The 22,340-nt window shown below is 53.7% G+C and overlaps 1 protein-coding gene across 1 annotated transcript in view; it reads right to left on the bottom strand.

Annotated features, from left to right (window-relative positions):
- SPTBN4 (spectrin beta, non-erythrocytic 4) overlaps positions 1 to 22,340 on the bottom strand; it is a 72,775-nt gene that overhangs the window by 23,110 nt on the left and 27,325 nt on the right. Inside the window, exons 14-20 of the mRNA XM_029210638.1 lie at positions 21,315 to 22,245; positions 19,864 to 20,001; positions 16,515 to 17,265; positions 14,596 to 14,798; positions 11,198 to 11,288; positions 7,598 to 7,744; positions 5,943 to 6,206 (exon numbers count right to left, since the gene is read on the bottom strand). Of these exons, the coding sequence (XP_029066471.1) occupies positions 5,943 to 6,206; positions 7,598 to 7,744; positions 11,198 to 11,288; positions 14,596 to 14,798; positions 16,515 to 17,265; positions 19,864 to 20,001; positions 21,315 to 22,245 (2,525 nt within the window). The remainder of the gene's footprint in view (positions 1 to 5,942; positions 6,207 to 7,597; positions 7,745 to 11,197; positions 11,289 to 14,595; positions 14,799 to 16,514; positions 17,266 to 19,863; positions 20,002 to 21,314; positions 22,246 to 22,340) is intronic.

The raw sequence follows: 22,340 nt of genomic DNA, 5'->3' as shown, positions 1-22,340 counted from the left end.
AGACTAGTAGAGGGAACTAATGGGTGCGGGGTTTCTCTTTGGGGTGATGCAAATGTTCTGGAATTAGATAGTGGTGAGAGTCACTTGACTTTGTAAATACACTAAAAATCACTGAATTGTACTCTTTAAGAGTGTGTATTTTGGGAATTCCCTGGTGGTCCAGTGTTAGAACTCCATGCTCTCACTGCTGAGGCCCTGGGTTCAATCCCCGGTCGGGGAACTAACATCCCACAAGCCGTGCAGCACAGCCAAAAAAAAAAAAAAAAAAAGATAAAAAAAGAGATTAAAGGTAAAAAACAAAACAAACAAACAAAAGACAGAAGAGCCTACTTCCAAAAGAGCTTCAGGCGCTCTGCCACATGGTGACACACAAGCCCTGACCCCCACATCAACCTGATTCCTTCTCGGATCCACCTGCTGTCTTCCCATATTCCAGCTGGGGAGGCTGAGGCTCAGAGACGATCAATGCCTGGTCCAGAGTAAAAACTGCCAGAACCAGAATTTGAACCCAGGACCAAGTGACCACGAAACCCTAGTGGCCCTCAGTCACTCTGCTTCTCTGTAATTGGGGATGATGCGGCTCAGGAAGGTGGGGTCACTTGTCCTCAGTCACACAGTAGGAGAACGAGGGTTCAAACCCTGGACAGTGTAGCTCTTGACTCTGGGCCATGATGAGCTAGATGAAGAAATGTGGGGCAAAGAGAGTGTTTTCTCGGCCAGAGGAAAGAGCCTGGCTTAGGGTGGGAGGCAGTCTTTATGGACTCAGCTCAGCAGCTGCAAAGACTCCACGTGCATCTTCCCCTGACTGGTCCCCCTTAGATGGCAGGAGACCAGCCCCCCACCTCCCTCCCCAGGCAAGAGCCCACGGCTGAGCCAGGCCAGCTGGTCAGACCCCTGGGACTGGGAAAGCAGGGGTTTGGGACTCTACCATCTGGCCCCTCGGCCGGCAAGGACAATTGGAGGAGGCCCTGAAGGAGGACTCTGGGTCACATGGCCTAGACCTGGGAGGCGGGGTTCCAGGAAGGCTGCTGCAGCAGCTGGGGTGGGGGACAAGGGGAAGGACACGAGGAGGACACAGGGATGAGGAGAGATCAAGGGAGAGGGGCAGAGATGGAGAACTGAAATGAAAAGAGACGGAGAGAAGAGAGTGAGAGAGTAAGACAGAGAGAGGTAAAGAGACAGAGAGACAGACAGACAGGTGAGAAAGAGAGAGAAAAAAACTAAGAGAAAGAGAGACACAGAGGAACTGGGGGAGACTGGGAGACAGGCCCAGAGTGAGGCAGAGGGGGAAGAGATCACTCTCACAGCCACACCCCCTCAGACCCGGAGCCAGCACTTCCCCCAGCCCAGCCTGGCCCTGGTGCCCTGAGGGGTAGAGCAGCGAGGAGATGTGCCCGGCTGGACCGACCCCCTCCCTCCTGCATATGCACAGTGTCTGGGATCTCAGGCAGGCCCCAGGGGACAGCAGGGCCTTGGGAGGCCGCTCCCCTCCCCAGTGGCAGCTCCTGAGGCCCAGCTGGACTCCATATGGGGGCCTTGGCCCACTGAGTCACTCCCCACCTCGGGCTCCCTCTGCTGGGGAAAGGGGCCAGGAGTCCTGTGCTGGGCCTACCCATCGCTGCGTGACCCCCCGCCCCACCCCCCGCAGGCTCTCATCTGCCCTGGGCCTCAGTCTCTCCCTTAAACAACGGGGACCTCACCTCCTGGTCCCCAGGGCTTGGTGGGCCTAACCCCCTCCATGTGGAGGGAAGAGCCGGCTCTGCACTTGTCTAGGGCAGGAGGCCCCAAACCTTCCCTCTGAAACCTAAATGGCCAAAAAGGGAGACAAGGATGCTCAAGGTCACCAGTTCCCCTCAAAATGCAAATGCAAAGACCGCAGTGAGATATGCTGCCTATTCACCAGACTGGGAAAAAAAATCTAAAAAGTCTGCCAACACCAAGTGTTGGCAAGCATGGGTAGAAACAGGAGCTCTCATTTGCTGCTGGGGCGAGAGCATTAAATGGCATCAGGACTCAGGCGAGCAATCTGTCACACAGGTGAACTATAAACTGGCAGTTGTAACTTTCGGCACTATATCAACGTCTCATATGGCACCTCCCCCCGCCCCGCCAAATACATTTTTTAAAAGCTCCATGGATGGGGGGAAGTGCCAAACTGGAATATAATCAGAAACAAATGAAACAACTATTTCACATAAATAACAGAATCTACGGAAGGCAGAGAAATAACCCAACTTTTGAACACAGTATAGTGACGATGTGCCCTCTGGTGGAAGGCAATTAAAAATTTAAAACCTGTAGGCAAGAATTGTCTCTTAGTTAGATTTGCTGGGTCAGCAATTCTGAAACTACATCATGCAGTACGTCTTGTAATCTTTACAATGTTCGTATGAAATCACTACTGTTATTATGTTCATTTGACTGAAGAAGAAACTGACGCACAAAAAGAGAAATAATTCCAAGTTAGCCAGTTGGTAAGTCACAGAGCTGGGCTTGACCCCAGGCAGCCAGGCTCCAGCATCCATGGCCTTGACCTTGGCATGTACTGCCACCCAGAATCCCGCTGTCACCAAATGGCTTAGCATTAGGGTCCTTCCCTTTGCACAGAGGAGGCGCCTGAGGCTCAGACCAGAGGCAAAGCCACGTGCCCAACATCGCACACCTAGTAAGTGGCAGAGCTCTGATTCAAACCCACACCTGCTGAGTCCTGAGTCTGTGCTTTTATTCACTGCAATAAACTACTGAGGAAGAGTTAGTCATCATCGTAAGACAATGAATAATCGTAGTAATAGTTGCTGCTGTGCTGGAGGTCTCCATTTGCCCCTCCTGACCCACAGTCTAAGCTTCTCCATCCTGCTCTGTGCCCCGGGGTCGCCGGGGGCGGAGTGGGGTGGGCTGACCTGTATGGACCATAGCAACTGGCTCCCCTGTCTTCTGGCTTCCAGGTTGGCTGGGCTCAGGATTGGCTACATAATTTGCAGGGCCCAGTGCAAAATGCAAATGCAGGTCCCTTGATTCAAATGTTCAGAATTTCAGAACAGGACAGGGATTTCCCTGGCAGTCCTGTGGTTAAGAATCCACGCTTCCACTGCAGGGGGCACGGGTTCTATCCCTGGTCGGGGAACTAAGATCCTGCATGCTCCGCGGCACGGCCAAAAGAATTTCAAAACAGGAGAGCAGAGCATAAAACCGAGTGTGGGGTCCCGTGGGGCTGCACCCATGAAGTAAGTCCTGTGAACGTAGCGGAGGGGACCTATCATTTCCCGGCTCCTCCCTGCAGCAGCGGCCATTCTTGCCTAAGGGTCCCCGCTCCTTCCAGGTGACTCTGCACGCCCTGTCCTCCCCCACCCCCCTCACCCCTGCCCGGAAGTAAAGCTCCCTCCTATTGGCCCCAAGGCTTCCCCATTCCCTGCTCACACCTTTGTCAAGACTCTCGATAGGCCCTCTTCAAATCGTCCTCAGTGGAGCATGCCTTCTGTTTCCTGTTGGGATCCTGACAGTCACAGATCCCCATTTGCTGGGAACTCACCACATCCCAGTGCACACCTTCACCTGGCCCTGGGATGCCCGCGCTGAGGCAGTCCTACTTAAGATGGGATGACAGAGGTTCAGAGAGGGACTACACTTGCGCCCTGGCTGGGATTTGAACCCAGGTCTGTCTGCCACCCCTTAGGGCTTTCATCACTTGGCCCCTAGCTGCTACTACTCCTTGCTCCCTCCTCTGTCTGACCATCCAGGCCACCACTTGTTTCTGCCGATATTCCAGGTGATCCCTCAGAGCAGACGTGGGGCCGAGTCATCCCTGCGTGACCACTGCCTGCACAGCTATGGACCTCAGGCAGTGATGGATTTTTCAGAGGCCAGTGAGAGGGTCATGTTCCCCACTATGGTCTGGGAGTATCGAGGGAGGAGGGTGGATGGGAACTAAACGTGGTCCTGAATGGCCACTTGGTGGCTGTGTGACTTTGGGAGAGCCAGGACTCTTTCTGTGCTGTGGTTTCCTCACATGTCCAGTGAGGATAAACCACAGCACTTCCCTCGTAGGGCTGCTGGGGAGGAGGGACAGGTTATCAGTGGCTGGCACAGAACACAGATCAGCGGTTCTCAAAGTGTGGTCCGGGTACTCCTGCGGATTCCCAAGATCTTTTCAAGGGGTCTGCAAGGTTACAACATTGTTTAAAAAAATACTAAGCTGTTAATTTGCCTTTATCCCTCTCATTCTCTTCCAGGTGCACAGCAGGGTTTTGCAGGGACCGCATGACCAGTGCTATTGCAAGAGACACTGAATGCAGAAGCAGAGGTGAGAAGCCAGTGCTCTTTTTTTTTTGGCCACACCGGGTGGCATGCAGGATCTTAGTTCCCCGACCAGGGATCAAACCTGTGCTAACCACTGGACTGTCAGGGAATTCCCTCCAGTGCTCCTTTAAGCCGGGCATGAAAGGGAGCTGCAACGTTGAAAACGATGCCAATCTTCTGTCTACATTTTTTTTTGTTGTTTTGGAAAATATAGTTATTCTTCATAAAAGAATGCTTTGGGGTTCATAGGTGATTGATTTATTGTTGTTGTTTTTAAACAAAATCAATCGTTTAAATATGTCCAGTTTTCATTTTTAATATAGTAAATATTAAACACGCAAACAAGCTCTTTGGGATCTCAGTGATTTGTAAGAGGTAAAGGGATCCTGGAGACAAGGCAGTTGAGCACCGCTGGGGTACAGAAAGCAATGACGTCCCTGACATCCTATTCAGATCTGTTGCTCTTTGCTTCTTTGCCCGTCTTCCTCACCAGAATGTGAGCCCCACGGGGGCCAAGAGTTTTTGTCAGTTTTGCTTACTGCTGTATTCCAGAAAAGTGCCTAGCGTGTTGACATAGGTGCTCAATAAAGATTTGCTGCATAGATAACTGAATAAATACTAATTAGTGTCATGTGCTTTTATTATCAGTCGACTTTTTTTTTTTTTTGGCCAGACACTGTGTTGAGCACTTTAGAAGCATAACTATGCAGGAGTGATGAAGAGTTGAGGGACCTGGATTTGAATCCAAGCTCTGCCATTGGCTACCCTGGGCCGTTAGTTCACCTCCCAGAGCCTCAGACATTGTTCCTGGGATGTAAAGGCAGGAGTTGTCACACCTTGGGAGGTGAGACGCAACTCCTACATTCGCACCTCCAGTCAGCGCATCAAACAGTAAGATACCAAGCACCACAGGCTGCCAGGCTAGGAGCAGAGATAAAGCAGACACGGTGTCTGTTCTCTAAGAGCCGCTGTTTTGTAATGGAGACACTGGCTAGCTGTCTGTCCTTGGGCCAGGCGCTCTACCTTCCGTGCCTCGGTTTCCCCGTTGGTCAAATGGGGGATAATAACAGTACCAATCTCTTAGCGTTGCTGGGAGGGGTCAGTGAGAGCTCGGCACAGAGGCTGGTGGGGGAAGCACTCCATGAATGCCGTTATTTTATTCATTTATTTATTTTGGCTGCCCGAGTGGCATGGGGATCTTAGTTCCCCCACCAGGGATCGAACCTGTGCCCCCTGCACTGGGAGCGTGGAGTCTTAACTATCGGACCACCAGGGAAGTCCCATGAATGCTGTTACTATTCTATGCAAAGCCAGCCCCCTACCTCTGGGCCTTGGTTTCTCCATCCAGGAAACAGGTGTCAGGGTCCTGGAAAACCCTCAGTGTGCTTGTTATCTACCTACTGCTTTTTGGCTCTAAATCTTTCCTCCTCCTTTGTACCCCCTTCCCTAGGGGTGGTGGGTGCTTCCAACAGTGGCTACTAGCTGGACTGCCTCAGTATTCCCCTTCTGTTTCCAGCTCTTCTAACACATTTGAAATAAATCCCTATCTTAAATCCCCTCTGTCTGAAATACCTCAACTGGGATCTGACCCTGACTCTGGCCCCACTGTGTTTAGAAAGCCCCCGTCTGTGTCACCCAGGCCGTACCTGCAGCTTCTTGAGCTGGCTGTTGACAGTGGCCAGGTCCCCACCAGGGTCCACATCTTGCAGCTGGCTTTCCATGTGAAGGAGCTTCTTGTCCAGCTCAGCGAAGCTCTGCACCAGCTGGTCGGCTTTGCTGGCCTCAAAGAGCTGCCTCGCCTTGGCCTGGGTGGTGCTCTCCAGCTCCGCCCAGCACTGCCGGATCTCACCCAGCTTCTTCCGCACCGAGGCTGCCAGCTCTGGTTTCTCCTGCATCAGTTGCTGGCCCTCCTGCCCCAGACGATGGGAGGCAGGAAATGAGGGGGAGGGAGTGGATGGTGGGGAGGGACAGAGAAATATGGGGGCAGCAGAACATAGGGAGAGACGTGGAGAGAGAGACAGAATCAAGGAGTTGGAGACACACAGAGAGACAGAGACATGACGGGTGGTTGGAGAGAAAGCACCAAGCATGGAAAGAGAGATGAGGAGAGACAGACAGATAGACAGAGGTGTGGGGAGGGAGACAGACAACACAGAGGCATGAGAAGGAGACAGAGAGAGACAGATAGCCATAGAGTGATGGATACAGAGCCGTGCACAAAGTTAGAAACATGGGAAGAGGACCATAAGACAGAGAAGGGGAGCGAGAGACAGAGATGGAAGAAAGAGACAGAGAGAACAAACCTCCATTAAACTCCAAGTCAAGGAGAGTGGCTTTGCCACGTGCCACCATTATGGGGCATCGGTGGCCATTTAAGGGTTTAAGACCCACCTGGGTGCCTCTGTTTGAGTGAAAAGAGTGGGGGGATCCAGGGCAGCAGGTCTAGGGGCAGTTTTGGAGGTTGATGCTTAGAGCAAAAATCTGCCTGGGTCCCTCCAAGCTGAAGTCAAGCTCCAATATATGTTGGCCTAGAGCCACATATATCATATTACGTATTAAAAAGAACAATACCATAGCAATTACAGCTCCTAGGTGCCTGGCCTTGTGTTAAGCACTTTATGTACTCAAGAGCCTACATTTCTTATTTCCTGATTTTAAAGCAGAGCATAAACAACAAGGTCCAATTGTATAGCACAACGAACTATATTCAAAATCTTGTAATAAACCATATGAAAAATAATATGGATACATGTATATGTACGTATATATGTATACACATATATACAACTGAATCACTTTGCTGTACACCAGAAACTAACACCACGTTGTAAATCAACTATACTTCAATAAAACTGAGGCTCAAAGAAGTTAACACAATTCCCCCAAGGCCCCAGAGCTGGCAACAGCATAGACAGAATGAGAACCCACAGTTGTAGGAACCCAATGTTCACTTTAACCCCAGCTTCCCAGGGCTGCCCCAACCTGACTACCTGACTTTCTATTTTAAATGCTTCAAATGGTGTGGAGGGAAGCCTGGTGGGGGAGATTATAAGAAGGGGTGAAATATTTAACAACCATTCAGAAGAGATGTTGGCCATTTTACAGACAGGCAAACTGAGGCTCAAAGAGGTTACGTGAATTACTCAAGGCCACAGAACTAGGAGCAGATGTGGGAGTTATCTGAACCAGTTCAGGGGTATGAGAAGAGCGGGCTGGCAGAGGAGGGTGAAGGAGGTGAGACATGGGTTCCCTGGAGGCCCCTGGCACCTGGCATGGGCAGCGGGTCCTTCTGCATACTCACCCTCTCAATCTTCTCCAGCCACTCCTTATTCTGAGCCAGCTCTGCCATGAACGCCTGATGCCGGAGCCATCTCTTATGCAGCTTGTGGCCGTCTTCCCGCGTGCTGTCTCGCGCCATCAGCATCTTCTCATGGATCCAGCCATCCAGCTGTGCAGGATGGGGGAGGGGCTCAGCCAATTCCCCACAACCTGCCATAGCCCCGCCCCCCCCATACCCTCCACAATGTCCCAGGTTCAGGGCCTAGGCTTCTAGGACTGGGGAAGGAGAGAAGGGTGGGATGGAAAAAGCTGTGCAAGTGAGGCCTTTATGGCAGGGGGGTGCAGCTTAAGCCCTTTCCTAGGGAGTAGGGGATGGATGAAAGGGTCCCCAGAATGCATCATCTCTTAGCCCTCTGTCCTCAGGGCAGCTCTTCTCAGCTCCTCATAAGCCCTAAGTCCCAAGGTAGGGTTCCTAGGCCAGTCTTCCCACCCATAGCCAAATCAGCCCTCCAAAACGAGCCCTCCAACCTAATTTAGCTCACTTCCAATTCAGTCTTGCACCCCTCACCCCCAGCAATACTTAGACCCTTCAATTCAGTCTCAGCCACCTCCAATAAGGACCAATTCAAGATCTCCAACCCATTCCCAAAGGTATCAGGTGAAGCCCCCATATCTAGTCCCAGACCCCCAATATAGCCAGATGAACCCCTAAGAAACCTCCCAACTAGGGCCAAGTCTAGTTCCCTCCAAACCATCCCTCCAATGTGGGGTAGACCCATCCCCTGCAACCCAGATCCAGCCTCCTTAATGAGCCCACAGAACTCCCCAAATCCAGCCTTGAGGATCCAGCCCAAGACCACAGTTCACCAAAACTATGATGCACTGTGGCCCCCAGCCAAAGCCAACCCCCCAAATGCAAGCATCAGGGCTACCTTCTGGCTCCCCAAATGAGTCTACCCCAAATGAGATGCTACAAATCTAGCATCAGGCTCTCCAGCATGGACCAGATAGAACCTCCGCAGCCAACCCCCCCTCCCAAACTAAAGCTATTTCTAGTGCCCCCCACTCACCAACAAAACCAGTCATCCCAAATGCAAGCAACAGGAGTGGGCCCCTCTCACTACCCTCAGCAGGCCCAGTCACAGGGCTGCTTTCTGAGCCACCCCTCCCTCCCAATGAGACTTGTCCCTCAAGCAGGAACCTCCCCACTCATGACCAAACCTGGCACCTGGGCAGTTTGCTCCTCCCCTTTCTCCTCCCCCCTCAGTCACAAGATCCTCCTCCTCCCTCTTGGAAAAAAAAACAACAAAAAACCACGGACTCTGGCTTACAGTCATAGCCAAGGACAAATTCCCAGTCGGCCAAACCCCACTCCATGTCCCCTGAGCATGTGCTCCCCAGGGGTCCAGGACAGCGTCATACTCCCTCATACATACACAGACACACACACGAGCCAAGTCAAATGCTGAATCCCCCAATGCTATCAGATTCCCGACAAGCAGGGAAGAGTTTGCCAATGGCAGCCACAGCGCATAGGGAAGGCAAAGCCCCTGAAGGAGAGGTACTCTGTCATCAAGGTAAAGCCCCCCAAAAGTGATTGACCCCCATCACTGAGGGCAAAGCCAGAGTCCCCAACAACCCAGGAAAAAAGCTCCCAAATGTCAGAGCCCTCCAAACCCAGAGCAAGTCCAAGACCCTCATCGCCCACGGCAGACCCACGCAAAAGTGATTCGCCCCCATCATCTAAGGCTAACAGATTCTGCAAGAACCAGGGAAGAATCTCTCCAAAGGCTGAGAGTCCCCCAACCCCAGGGCAAATCTCAGAGGCCCCATTACCCAGAGGAGAGGCCCCTAGAGAGGTTGGGACCCCCTTAGCCCCCAGGGCAAATCCACACTACCCCAGGAGTAGCCTTAGAAGTCCTCCCTTTCCGCTACTCTCCCTTGGGACCTGGGCCCTCAGTCTGGCCCGCAGCAGCACCGCGGACAGCTCCCGGCATCTGGGCCCCTCCCCAGGGCTGGGGTCCCTGCGCCTTACCGACCCGCCCCCTCGCCGCCGGCGCCCCTCCCTCCCGCGGCAGGCGGGCGAGCACGCGCCCAAGCCCCCTCCCCCGCCCGCCTCGGCGGGGGTGCGCGTCAGCCCCCTCCCCTGGGCGCCCCCGAGACCTGAAGTGGCGGAGGCGTTGGCGGGCGGTCCCTGCAGCGGGCGGGCGGGCTCTCGCCCCTCTACCGCGACGGCGGCGGCAGCGGTGGTGACGGCTGAGTCTCCGGCGGACGCGCGCCCCCTCCCCCGCCACCGCGCAGCGGCAGCGTGCCCGCCCGCGCGCGCCCCCTACCTGCCTACGTGCCCGCCTCTCTGCCGGGCCCCAGATGCGCGTAGAGGAGAAATCATCACCCTCCCTAAAGCTTGGGGAGGGGGGTGTTCCTGCGCCATCTCAGATGATTGTTGCTTGGTCCAGAAGAATCTAACGAGAGGGGGAAGGGGCTCCTGGGCCAAATCAAACGGCGGGGGGGGAGAGGTGGTAGGCTGGGGCCTGGGCTACGTCAACTATGTGAGGGGGTGAGGTGGGATGGGAAAGGGCTCAGATTCCTGGCTACCTCAGCTATACAGGGGTAAAAAATATGGGAGGGAGCCGGAAATATCTCTTATAAGACTTCAGTCCAGAATAATCTCCAGTGGGAAGAAGGGGGACAGGGGGTTCTTGAACTCATCTCTAGTGGGCTCGAGTCCCAGACCCATCTCTAATGGACTTGAGTTGGGAGGGGGTATATGGAAGCCCTTATCCATTTCATGTGTGGGGAGAACATGGGGGTTCACCATGGGGGGAATCAAATCATCTCTAATTGGGGAGATTCGGACCTGGTTCCTGAACCATCTTTGGTTGGGGGAAACTTAAGTACTGTATCATCGCGGAGGGGGTACTAATTATCCTGAGTCAGGTAGATAGATGAGACCAGGACCATCTCTGTTTGGGTTTAGGAAAATGTTTACTGGGCCGTCTCTCATGGGGCCATCTCTTATGTGGTCAGGGCCCAGGATAGTTTCTATGGAATGCAGGGTAAGGAGAGAAAGGCAGCATATCTCCTGGGCTGTCTCTAATGGAGAAGGGGACCTGGACCACCTCTGATTTGGGTTGATCCTAACGGTTGTGTAGTTCATCTCTAAAGGGGCAGAGCTTGATACCTGGACACTGTTAAAGGGGCGAAGGCTTGGTCGGGGACTGTCTCTGACCGAAGCTGCGCTCTGGGCTTCTGGTCCACCCACGGCTCCCCCGCGACCCCTCTCCTGTCTCCCGTCCCTCTCTCCCCATCAGAGAGCTTCTCACGAACCTCCGGCGGGGAAAGGCGAGATCAGCGCGCGTCCCCGCGGGACCTGTGGACGCGGACGCGCGCCGTTGCCAGGGGCACCCAAGGCCCCTCCCTCCTTCCCCAGCGCGTGGGTGGAGGAGACTTGAGGAGCATGCGCACTGAGGCCAGGATCCGCACGCCTCCTGGCGGCGCGAGGTGAACTTCGCTCCGCGACCCACTTAGACGGGGCGCCCCCTCCCCCACTGCGCCTCGGTGCTGGAGCACTTCCCTGCCTAGGAAGGAAGTCCCTGTGCCCCAGCACAGCTGGAGTTCCTACCTCGTGGCAGTCTCGGAGGAAGTGCTGCAGCCCAAGTTGGTCGTGTAGCTTCTGCATCCATTGCTGGGCCCGTAGTTGGTTTTCTTGGCTCCTGGGGGTGGGGAGATAGGAATTGGGGGAAGCCTGTGTCTGGGGGCGCTGGCAGTAGGGCTGTGAGGGCGTCAGGCTTGGCAGGGCTAGGAACCTGGGGCATATGTACAAGCGAGGAAGAGGAGAGAGCAAGGCAGGGATGGGAGTAAAGGCAAAGAAACATCAGTGGGGGCAGAGCCAGGGACAGAGCTGGGGGAGGAAGAGAGAGGAGGGAGGGAGAGGAAGGCGGCGGGGTGGGGGGAGAGAATGGGAGAGAGAGGGACAGAGACAGACAGATATCTGAAAAGAAAGAAATACCCTTAGAGAGACACAATCCCATAGAGAGAGATAACAGACCTACAGAGTAAGAGATACCGAGAGGGAGAAAAACTTAGAGTATGAGAGACACCTAGGGAGAAAGAGAGATCAGGAGGGAGAGATAGATTGACGGGGGTGGGGGGTATGCAAAGGCTTAGAGAGATAAACAGGAACACATACAGGCACAAGACCAGAGATAAAGAGAAACAAAGACTTCAAGAGGGAATGATTGACAGAGACTTGGACGAGAGACAGAAAAAGAAAGAGACCCAGAGATAGAGAAAATAGGAAAACACGAGGGAAGAAATGAAGCAAGGGTAGTGCCAGAGACAGAGAGAGAGATAGAGAGACAGAGAGGAGAGCAGTAGACAGAAAGCAGAGGGAAGGAAAGTGACAGAGAGGGTCAGGGGAGGGACAGCCCAAAAAGGGACAGGAAGAGAAGTGGCCAGATGCCCCCAGTAAAAGACACAGCCAGACAGACAGAAGGCTGCAACAGAGTTGGAGAGAGGGATGAGAGCAGGGCATGGATAGATGCAGCTGGAGCCACACGGAGGCAAGGAGGGGCGGGCCCTTGGCCTAAGTGAACTGGCTGGGCTGGACCCAGGCCCGACCACCCTGGAGCCAGCAAGCACCACAGCCCCAGAAAGTCTGGCCTCCTGCCCACAGTGCAGGGCAAAGCGCCCAAGAGGCCTGGTGGAGGCGGCTGAGGGGGTCCCTCTTTGCTGTGCCTTGAACAAGCAACTCCCAGCTCAGGGCCTTGGCACTGGCTGTTTCCTCTTCCTGGAACGGTCTTCTCCCCAAAGTGTACTCAAATGTCACGTTCTTAGCGAGACCCCCGCTGATCACTCCCCAACACTTTCTGGCTTTCTTTCCTTCTTTAACTTTCTCCTTTGCACTTAACACTATCTAACACACTGTATATGTTACATATTTCTCTTGTCTGTCTCCCCCCCAGGATGTCATTCCATGAGGGCAGGAATTTTTTGTCTGTTTTGCTCACACCTGTATCCCCAATGCCTAGAAAAAGGAGCTGGCACACAGTAGGTACTCAACACATATTTTATGAATGAAAGAAAGCAAGAGAGACAGAGAGGCAGAAAAAAAGACAGAGAGATGCAGGTATAGGTAGAAAAAACAAGGAGAGACAGACAAGGAAACAGAGATACCTAGTTGTACAGGGAGATGGAGGCAAAGAGATGGAGTGTGTGGGAGAGAGTTACGGAGAGAACCAAGGGCAGAGCTGGATGGAAGGGCCAGAGACAAGCAAAATATGTACTCCGTCCTGCCAAGACTCAGCTCAGGAACCAGGAAATAGGAAATGCCTCTGAAATTGAACCAGACTCAATCCCTCCAGGCCTTCAGCAGCCAACTTGTCAAGCATCAGTCCTAGGGATGAGGAAAATCCCTTGTTTCTGGGAGGGTGAGAAAAGAGCTGTGACCTCTGGCAAGTCTGTTCCCCTCTCTGAGCCTCATGTGCCAAATGCAGACAAGATGCAAGAGCGCCCTGCACGCAGGGCTGGGCCAGGTTCCAGGCGAGGTGAGGCTCGTGGAGAGAGAAGTGACTTGCTCTGAATCTACAGGTTGAGAGGCAGAACTGGAACTAGGACCTGGTCCTGTTTGACCCCAGGGCTCCCATGGCCCCCTGCATCTCTCCCATCCTGGCCCTGACCATTCTGGGCCATCCTTGTCAGACAGCATGAGAGCTCTATGAGGGCAGGAATCGTGTTCTGTCCTGGTCACCGCTGCATGCCCAGCATTGCCCCACACAGGGCCTGGAACACAGCGTGGACTCAGTACTTGTTTAACTGGCTGAAGAATAAATGAATAGGGACTTCCCTGGTGGTCCAGTGGCTAAGACTCTGTGCTCCCAATGCAGGGGGGCCCGGGTTCGATCCTTGGTCAGGGAACTAGACCCCGCATGCTGCAACTAAAGATCCCGCATGCGGCAACGAAGCTCCCACGTGCTGCAACTACGACCCCTGGCACAGCCAAATAAATTTTTTAAAAGAATAAATGAATAAACAATAGAATGAAAGGAGCCATTAATGACTGCAAAGGAATGAAAGCATGACTCAGAAGAACAGCCCTCCAGGCTCCTCCTCCCCATTCTGCAGAGCCCGGCAGACAGCAGACACTCAAGAAATGCTGGGTAAAAGAGGAAGGGGCCAGGCCTGGAGCGGAGGATGCTGGATCATGAATTTGCATCCTCAGGATGAGAATCTCCATAAAAGTTTTCCTTTAGGAAACTCCAACCTTGTCCCAAATTAATTTAGGGAAAAAAGACACCAGAGACTGAAAAGCCAAGGGGCTGGGGCCTCGGGGCTGTGGACGGTGGTGGAGGGACCGGGTATGATTTCCATCAGGAGACAGAAGATGGAGCAGCGTTGGGCTCTCTTCCTGCCTCGCTCATGCCAGAGAGGAGAAAGCTGGGGTCACCAGGACGGGCAGAAACAGCAACAATGACGGACAGAAAGAAGTGGGGCTGAAGGGAATCCTCTAAAGGACTCTGCTTGAGGGCTGGGGTTTGTTTTGTATTTTTTTGCGGCAGGGCGGGGTTGCTGTTTTGTTCAGGGCTTAGAATAGTACCTGGCACACAGTAGATGTTAACATTTTAACAACCAGTCCGGCTATCCCAGGCTGAGGGCAGGCTTGGGAGAGAAACTTTTCATTTTTGCAGCTTTTGGGTTATCGACCACAAGTTACCTTTTCACAGATCATCAGTTTAAATCGAATCTAAAGCAATATGGAATTAAATAGAAATCAAAGACACAGAGAGGGAATTCCCTGGAGGTCCAGTGGTTAGGACTCCATGCTTCCATTGCAGGGGGCATGGGTTCGATCTCTGGTTGGGGAACTAAGATCCCGCAAGCCGATTGGCACGGCCAAGAAAAAAAAAAGAGAGAGAGACAGAAGAGCAGAAATGTGATGGAAAGAAAGGGAATTCTGGCCTCCTTGCCCCTCCCCTGTGCTGAGATCCCACCCCCTGTGCCCCTGGGGTCTGAGGGACCTACTTCTCCAGCAGCCGAGTCACGGCCTCCTGGGCCTGCTCCCTGTAGGCGTTGCCCTGTCTCAGCAGGCTCTCAGCAGCCTGCACGGCCACCTGCATCTTCTGCTGGTTCAGCTCCATCGTGGTAAGAAAATCCCGGTGCCGTTTCAGTGCCTCCTCCACCGACTCCACGGTGCCCGGCAGGTCCAGACCCGACAGTGCCATCTCCTGGAGTGGGGGAGGGGTAATGCTCCGTTTAGCCCTGCTTCATTCCAGGACCAGGGAGAGGCTGCCAGCCTGCCTTGCCACCACTTTCCTCTCCCCTGCTCACTGTTCTAGCATTGAACACGCCAGGCATGGTCCCACTTCAGATCCTTTTCCCATGCTGGTCCCTCCAGATAGCCCCATGGCTGGCTCTTTCACTTTCTTCAGGTCTCTGACCATCTGTTTAAAATAGCATCCTCCTCCCCCAGCCATATCCCTTTATCTTGCTTTATTATTTTTCATAGCATATACCTGACATGATATTATATATGCTATTACTTGTTCATCATCTCCTCCCCCACATATATACACACACACTAGAATGCCAGCCACACGAGGGTGGGATTTTGTGTTTTGTTTCCTCTGTGCTCAGCCGCAGAACAGTGCCTGGCACAGAGGAGGCACTCAGTAAATATTTGGTTAATTGATGAAGACTGACCTGGGTCCTGTGTGACTTCAAGGAAGTTCTTTCCCTCTCTGGGGTTAGTTTTCTAACTGGTAAAATGGGTGGATCAGAAAGGGTCTCTCAAGGCCACCTCAGCTCCAATGTCTAGTAACCTCATGATTCCAGGGGCCCCCTGTCTGTTTCTCCAGGTAATCCTCTAACTGGGTCAGCTTTCTCTAGATAACCAGCACAGGTAGTCATGCTTTCTAAAATGACCCCTAGGGACTTCCCTGGTGGCCCAGTGGTAAAGAATCCACCTTACAATGCAGGGGACACAGGTTCGATCCCTGCTCAAGGAACTGGGATCCCACATGCCATGGGGCAACTAAGCCCGCGTGCCACAACTGCTGAGCTCGCGCGCCTCAACTAGAGAGACCGTGTGCCGCAAACTACAGAGCCCACGCGCTCTGGAACCCGCGCGCCACAACTAGAGAGAAGCCCACGCCACAACGAAAAGTCCCGCATGCCGCGGGCCGCAACTAAGACCCGATGCAGCCAAATAAATAAATAAAATGATCCCTAAAAGCTGGTACCTACTCTTGGACAATCTGAAAACTGGGTGTTCCATCTTGTCCAAATCCTCAAATTTGGTTCCCATCCCGGAAAGTTCCCCCAAATGGATTAGCTGTTCCCAGATAACCACAGCACTTGATTCCTCAAGCCATAAAGCAGTTACCCTCTCCAGAGAATCTGCAAATTGCCATTCGCAATAAGAAGATAATCTGCTAATTTAGGCCCCCAAAACCACTTAATCCACCATCATTTACTGACCCCAATAATCTCTCAGCCTGAATTCCCTCTACCATAGTCTTCATCCTCTGTTATCCACCCCAAGATCTTCTTTAAACCCCATTGACCATCACCAATCAACCTCATACTCTTATTTCCTTCCAGACAATCCACAAACCCAAGAAGCCACTCCAATGAACACCCAAATGCATTACTTACTCAGAATAGTCCACAAACTGTTAATCACCTAAAATAAGACGCCACCCCACACATCATAATCCTCAAATTCTGTTACACACCCACCCACGCATGTTCACACCGGATGCTCCACAAACCCAGCCATCCGTACCAGATACCTGCCCCCCCCCCCACACACACACCGCCGCTGACAGCAAATAAGCCACGAAGCCAGTGGTCCCCGCAAACACACTCCTCCATACATTTCCTTGTCCCCGAAATCCCCCGCGGCCTCAGACCCCCGCCCTCGTCAACCCGGAAGCGGGCACCTGGTTGCGCAGCACCGCCCGCGCCTGGCGTAGGTCGCGCAGAAAGAGCTGGTAGACGTGCGCCTGGACCAGCGCCTCCCTGCGCGCCTCCCACAAGCCAAGCAGCTTGTGCCAACCAAGTTCGAGGTGCGGCAGCCACTCGTCGAGTGCCAGGCCCGGACCCAGCTCGGTGCCGTCGCCCGCCAGCAGTGCCTCGCTGGCCGCCACGATGCGCGCGTAGTCCTCCTCGCGCTGGTCCACTTCCTCCTTGAGGGCGGCGTGGCGCGCCAGCAGCGCGTCCGCCTCTTCCAGGCTGCCGGGCAGGGGCCCCTCGCCGCCGCCCGCCATCTCCTGGGCGCGCACCAGCCAGTCCAGAAAAGCGTCCAGATCATGCAGGAAGCGCTGTAGGCGCCCGGCCGCCGCCACCGCCTCGCCACAGGCCTGAGCTGCGCTAGCCAACGCGCCCCACTCGGCGCCCAGTTCCTCGGCACCCTGATGCAGCCGCGCAGCCTGAGCCGGGAAGCGCACAGCCAGCAGGGCCGCCTCCTCCTGGAGGGCCGCCTGGCGCGGCTCTAGCGCTTGCAGAGCAGCCTCCAGGCCGCTGAGGCGCCACTGCAAGGCGCCGCCCGCGCGGGGCGCGCTCTCCACAGCCCTCCGCTTCTCGCGCACCTGGGCGCGCACCTCCGCCACCTCCAGCAGGTGGTTCTCCACCAGCAGCACGGCGTTCACCTCCTCTTTGCGTTGTTCCGCCAGCTCCACGATGCGGTTCCACCTGCCCAGGGGAAGCAGGGCGGCTTAAGGAGGACGGAGACCCCTCTTGGGTGTGGAGGGCCCATCGACCCTAGGTAGAACCCAGCCACTGTGTGACCTTAGAATGTCACCTTATCTCACCGAGCCCCAGTTTCTGTCTGTGTAAAATGGACTCTGCCAGGTACATTTGCTTAGATCAGCGGTTCTCAAAATGTAATCTAAGCAAGGGCAAAACTATCTTCATCAAAACTCTAAGATGCTATTTGCCTTTTCACTTTCGTTCTGTCCCGAATGTACAGTGGAGTTTTCCAGAGGCTGCAGGACAGAGACTGAGTGCAGAAGCAGACCTGAGAACTCAGCTGCCTTCTCTTAAGCCAGACATTGAACAGATGTGCAAAAACGCAGAACAACGCCATCCTTCTCGCTACATTTTTTTTGTTTTGAAAGGTTTTTTTTTTCATTAAAACATGTTAGCTATGTTAACAGACTAAGTTTATTATTATTTTTAACGACGTAATATTTTTAAATTACTCAGTATTAATTTCTAATATAGTAAATATTGATAGCTATAACCCACTAAAACAAGCTCTTTGGGGTCCTTAATAGTTTTTAAGAGTGCAAAGTGTTCTGAAACCAAAGAGTGTGGGAACTGCTGGCTTATGACATCAGATAATACGTTGGATGCAATGAATAGTTACTGAGCATGTACTATAAGCCAGGTGCTAAGGCAAACCTGTTTTATTCCAAAATAAATAAATGGGGAAAATTACGCATTGCCCTGTGCCTTCAGGCAAGAGATGATATTTCTCTGGGCCTCAGTTTCCTTTCATAGGCAGTGTATGGTCCAGTTTATAAGCACAGAATCCGAGCCAGACTGCCTGGCTTTGTCAGGCTCAAAGTCAAATCTGAGCTATGTACCCTTCAGTTAGTAACCTTCTCTGTGCCTCAGTTTCCCCGCCAGTAAAATGGACATAGCACAGTACCTACCTCATAGGGGTGTTGTGAGAGTCAAATGAGTTATGGTTTGTGAAGTGCTTAAAACAGTACCTATTAGCTACTATTACTGAGTGGGGATAATAGTCCCCACTATTGATATGGGGACTTGATATGGTCCCAAAGACCATATCAGGGCCTTTGCCTTGGCTGTGCTTCCTGCCTGGAATGCTCTGTACCCTCCCTCCCCTCCCCCATATGTACTCTTCCTGTGGATGGATCCTTCTTGTTCCCCCCACCCCTTTTTTTAAACCTCTGCCCTCACCATCCTGAAATCCTTTCCTCAGCCAGCCCCCAGGGAAGTGGCCCCAAAGCAGGCTGCCCTCCCTTCTCAGGGAAGCTGAAGAAAAAGGGCTTCCCCCAGGTCCACCCGGAGCCCCCCGGGTCCCTTACCTGGAGGACCCACCTGATGGGGGGACCTTCCTTGGCTGCCTTCTCATCTCCTTCGAGGGGCCAGCTCAAAATGTTATGGCTGACCACAAGATCTAAAATCACCCCCAAGCTCCAGTTATGCCCTACCAGGTCACTCTATGTCCTGCATAAATCCTTAAAACTCTCTAAATATCTTGTTCATGTATTAGTCTATTTGTGAACTCTCTGTCACCTCTAGAATGGACACAGCATAAGGGCAGAAATTAGGACTCTGAAATCAGAAGGACTTAAGTTCAAGTTCTGCTCTGGCCAGATTTGCCATGTGAACTTGGGCAAATCGTTTCCATCTCTGATCCTGTTTCCTTATTTGGAGAATGGGGATAATTATGTCCACTTCATTGGGTGTTTTTAATGAGTTCATGTGGCTAAAGCACTTAGCACATCATCTCACTAAACGCCGTAAATCACTATTGCTGTCATTATCTTTTTAGGCCCTGGTGCCCTGGGATTGTTGAGTCTACAGAGACTTGGAAATCACTGGATATTGGGATCTTCCAGCACAGCAGTGAAGGGCACAATCTTTGGAGTCAGACAAATCCAGGCTTGATCCCCATAACTTGCCATGTGACCTCAGGCCACCTTCACCTCTCTGAGCCCCCATTTCCTCCTCTCTCACGTGGGTAATTTACACCCCACAGAATTGCTGGGAAGACTGAATATATAAATATGATCAAGAGCCCCAGTTCTGGATTCAGGCAGAACTGGGTTTGACTCCTACTTACTAGACTGAGTAAGCTTGAATAAGGATTTCACCTCTCTGGATCTCTGTCTTTATCCATAAACCCTACTTTGCAAGAACTACTGGCAGTGTTCTAGCGGGAAAGATTTAATTTGTTGCTATTCTTTAAGAGTTCTGAATTCTGGAAACTTTACCATAGAAATTGGGATATGGGGAGATAAAACAAAAGTACTTGGAAAATTTCCTAGCAGACAGTGGATACTCAATAAATCATTCCTGAACAAGTAAGTTAATACCCCATTAAAATGTATTGTGTCCTCATTTTACCACATCACCACTAGCACTGGGTATTTTAATTGTTTTCAAGATTTTGCTAATTTACTATGTGGCCCTTACCATCTCGGGGATTTGAAAGTGCACGTTCTTGACTTCTACAGTTGGTGAATGAGGAAAAGAATGATGGGAAGAACTGGTGTGGGATACCTAGAGGAACTTCCAGCCCCAGGCCTCACCTACCTGCTGTTGAGGTGGTCCTGGCAGCAGCGCACCTCCTCTGAGCTGGGGTGGCCTCCTTCCACCAGTTCCTGAACTGTGCGGTTCACATCCAGGACACGGCCCATGAGACTGCTCATCTCCTGGTCCAGACTCTCAAATCTGCGGGAGAAGGATGGACGTGCTCAGAGAGGCCTGGGCCCTGGGGGCCTGTTCACTGGATTTTGGGAAGATGCCTTCCCCTGCTTCTTCTCTTAACTCTCCAACCTCACCTCCTTAGGCTCCTTTGCTGGCTTCTCTTCTTCTACCTGCCACTTACATGTTAGATTCCTCAGGGCTCTGTCCTGGGCCCTCTGAGCTTTCCCTCACATCCTGCCTGGCCCATCTCACCCACTCCCACAGTCCTTGCCCCTGAACCCGTCACTCACACATCTGTCTCCAGCTTCAACCTCATTCCTTTTGAACCTGTTTCCAACATTAAAGCCTGCTGTGCATCTCCCCCAGGGTCCTCACTGTACTCAAACTAGCTTCAGCATCTCCCCCAATTTGTTCTTCCTCTGGGTCTCCATCTCAGGGACAGCCCCCGGCCCCATTCCCTGGGCTCTGTTTTGGACACTCCCCCCAAGCCTGTCTGCCCCCATGGCCTGTCTACTTGGGCTCCAGCCCTGGTCCAGTCCTGTCCTCTCCTACCTGAATCCTCACCCCAGCTGCCTCTCTGGGCTCCCAGCCACCACTCTCACACCCTCCAACCTACCCTCCACATGGCAGCCAGGGAAATCTGTTTTAAGCTGGCCATGGTCCTCCCTTGTTTAAAACAATGCCCAAGGCTGTGGCTTGGGTAACTGTGGGCACAGTAACAGCAGGGACCAGGCCTGTGTTTCCAGGAATGCTCAGCCCAAGACCTGGAACAGGGCAGGAGCTCAATAAGTACCCACTGAATGAGTGGATGGATGAACATGCTCAGAGAGAGAGGTGCAGAGGGTTCATCCACTATTTTAACAACCCATTTCTAAATCTGCCAACAGACAAATCAGTATCTAATGTGTCACATGGTGGTAACTGCTGTGAAGAAATGTGAAGTGGGGTGAGGGAAGAGAAAGTGACAAGGGTCAGAACAATTTTATAGCTAGGGAGGTAACATCTATGCAAGGGCAGTAGGAGTCACAGGGAGAGGGGTCAGGCTGGGACACCCCTGGAGGAGCTCAGGTTAATTTCGTGCCAGGTGACTGTAAGCCTCATAGTAATAATAGCAGCCACTCATGGAATGCTCCCTGGACCCAGGCATTTGCTAAGTAGTTTGCACATACTAAGTCATTTATTGTTCTCCAGTAGCCTGTGAGGTTGGGGCTAATATCATTCCCATTTTACTGGAACCCCCGGTTCCTGGTGAGTGGACACGGGAACTGTTGAACCAAGGAAGGTGAGACTGTGTGCGTGAGAAAGGGGACCGGGGAATCCCACCAGTGCGCGCTCACCGGTGCTGCACCACCTCGACGTCGTCGAGTGAATCGGGCACACGCATGGCGAGCAGCCACTGTTCCTTCTCACCGATCCACAGCTCGCACGCGTGCACCTCGCCGAACATGCGGTAGACAGCGAGGGCATCCCGCAGCCACTGGCGCCGCAGAGCAGCCACCTCGGTCACCTCGGAGAACAGCTGCTCGGCCTCCACCACGCGCACCTGCAGTGCCACCACCAGTGGCCCGGCGCCGCTGGCGCCCCCCAGTGTCGCCAGCTGACGCCGCAGGCCGCCCACGGGCCCGCGATGCGCCTCCACCTCCCCGGTGAGCGCGCGGTGCTGGCGGGCCAGGCGGCGGCTGGATGCTTCGTCGTGGCCGAAGTCGCCCGCGGCTGCTAGGCGGTAGGCGTCGCGGAGCCAGTCCAGGAGCCCGTCGAGGTCAGCACCGAACTGGTGCAGCGCCCGCGCCTCCTGCAGCCGCCGCTCGCGCCGCGCCGCCGCCTCTTCCAGCCGCTGCCAGCGCCGCCGCGCGCTCGCCGCGCGCTCCGCCAGGCCCGCCTGGTGCACCGTCTCGGCGCCCGGGCCCACGGTACCACCGGCCGCGGCCAGCTCCTCGCCGCGCCGCAGGGCCTGCTGCAGCAGCACCCGCCGCCCGCCCACCTCGCCCTGCAGGATCTTGTGCTGAGCCAGGAGGCGCGCGGTGCTGTACAGGTCGTGGGCGCCGTCCGCCGCTCCCGCCGCGCCGCCGCCGCCCGCCGCCTCTAGGAGGCGCTCCTTGTCGCGGGCCCAGCTCTCGGCCTCCTCCAGCTCCTGCAGCAGCGCCCACAGGCTGCGCGAGGCCTCCAGTTCCGCGCGCCGCCCAGCCGCCTGCTCCTGCAGCTCCGCCAGACAGCCGTGCACGTGGTTCACGCGGTTGCAGATGACCTGCGGATCGCAGGGCTGGTAACCTGGACCAGGAAAAGGGGCAGATCCCGGGTTGGGCACGGGCCAGGGGGCGTCCAAGAGAGGGTGGTACAAGGCTACCTGCCTAGTCCTTGGCCCG

Source organism: Monodon monoceros, unplaced genomic scaffold (genome assembly GCF_005190385.1).
Source record: "Monodon monoceros isolate NGI ecotype Baffin Bay Population unplaced genomic scaffold, NGI_Narwhal_1 Super_Scaffold_10, whole genome shotgun sequence".
In the NCBI taxonomy this organism is placed as follows: Eukaryota; Metazoa; Chordata; class Mammalia; order Artiodactyla; family Monodontidae; genus Monodon; species Monodon monoceros.
Note: the sequence above shows the minus strand (reverse complement) of the source record. Positions and strands in the feature narration are given on the sequence as shown.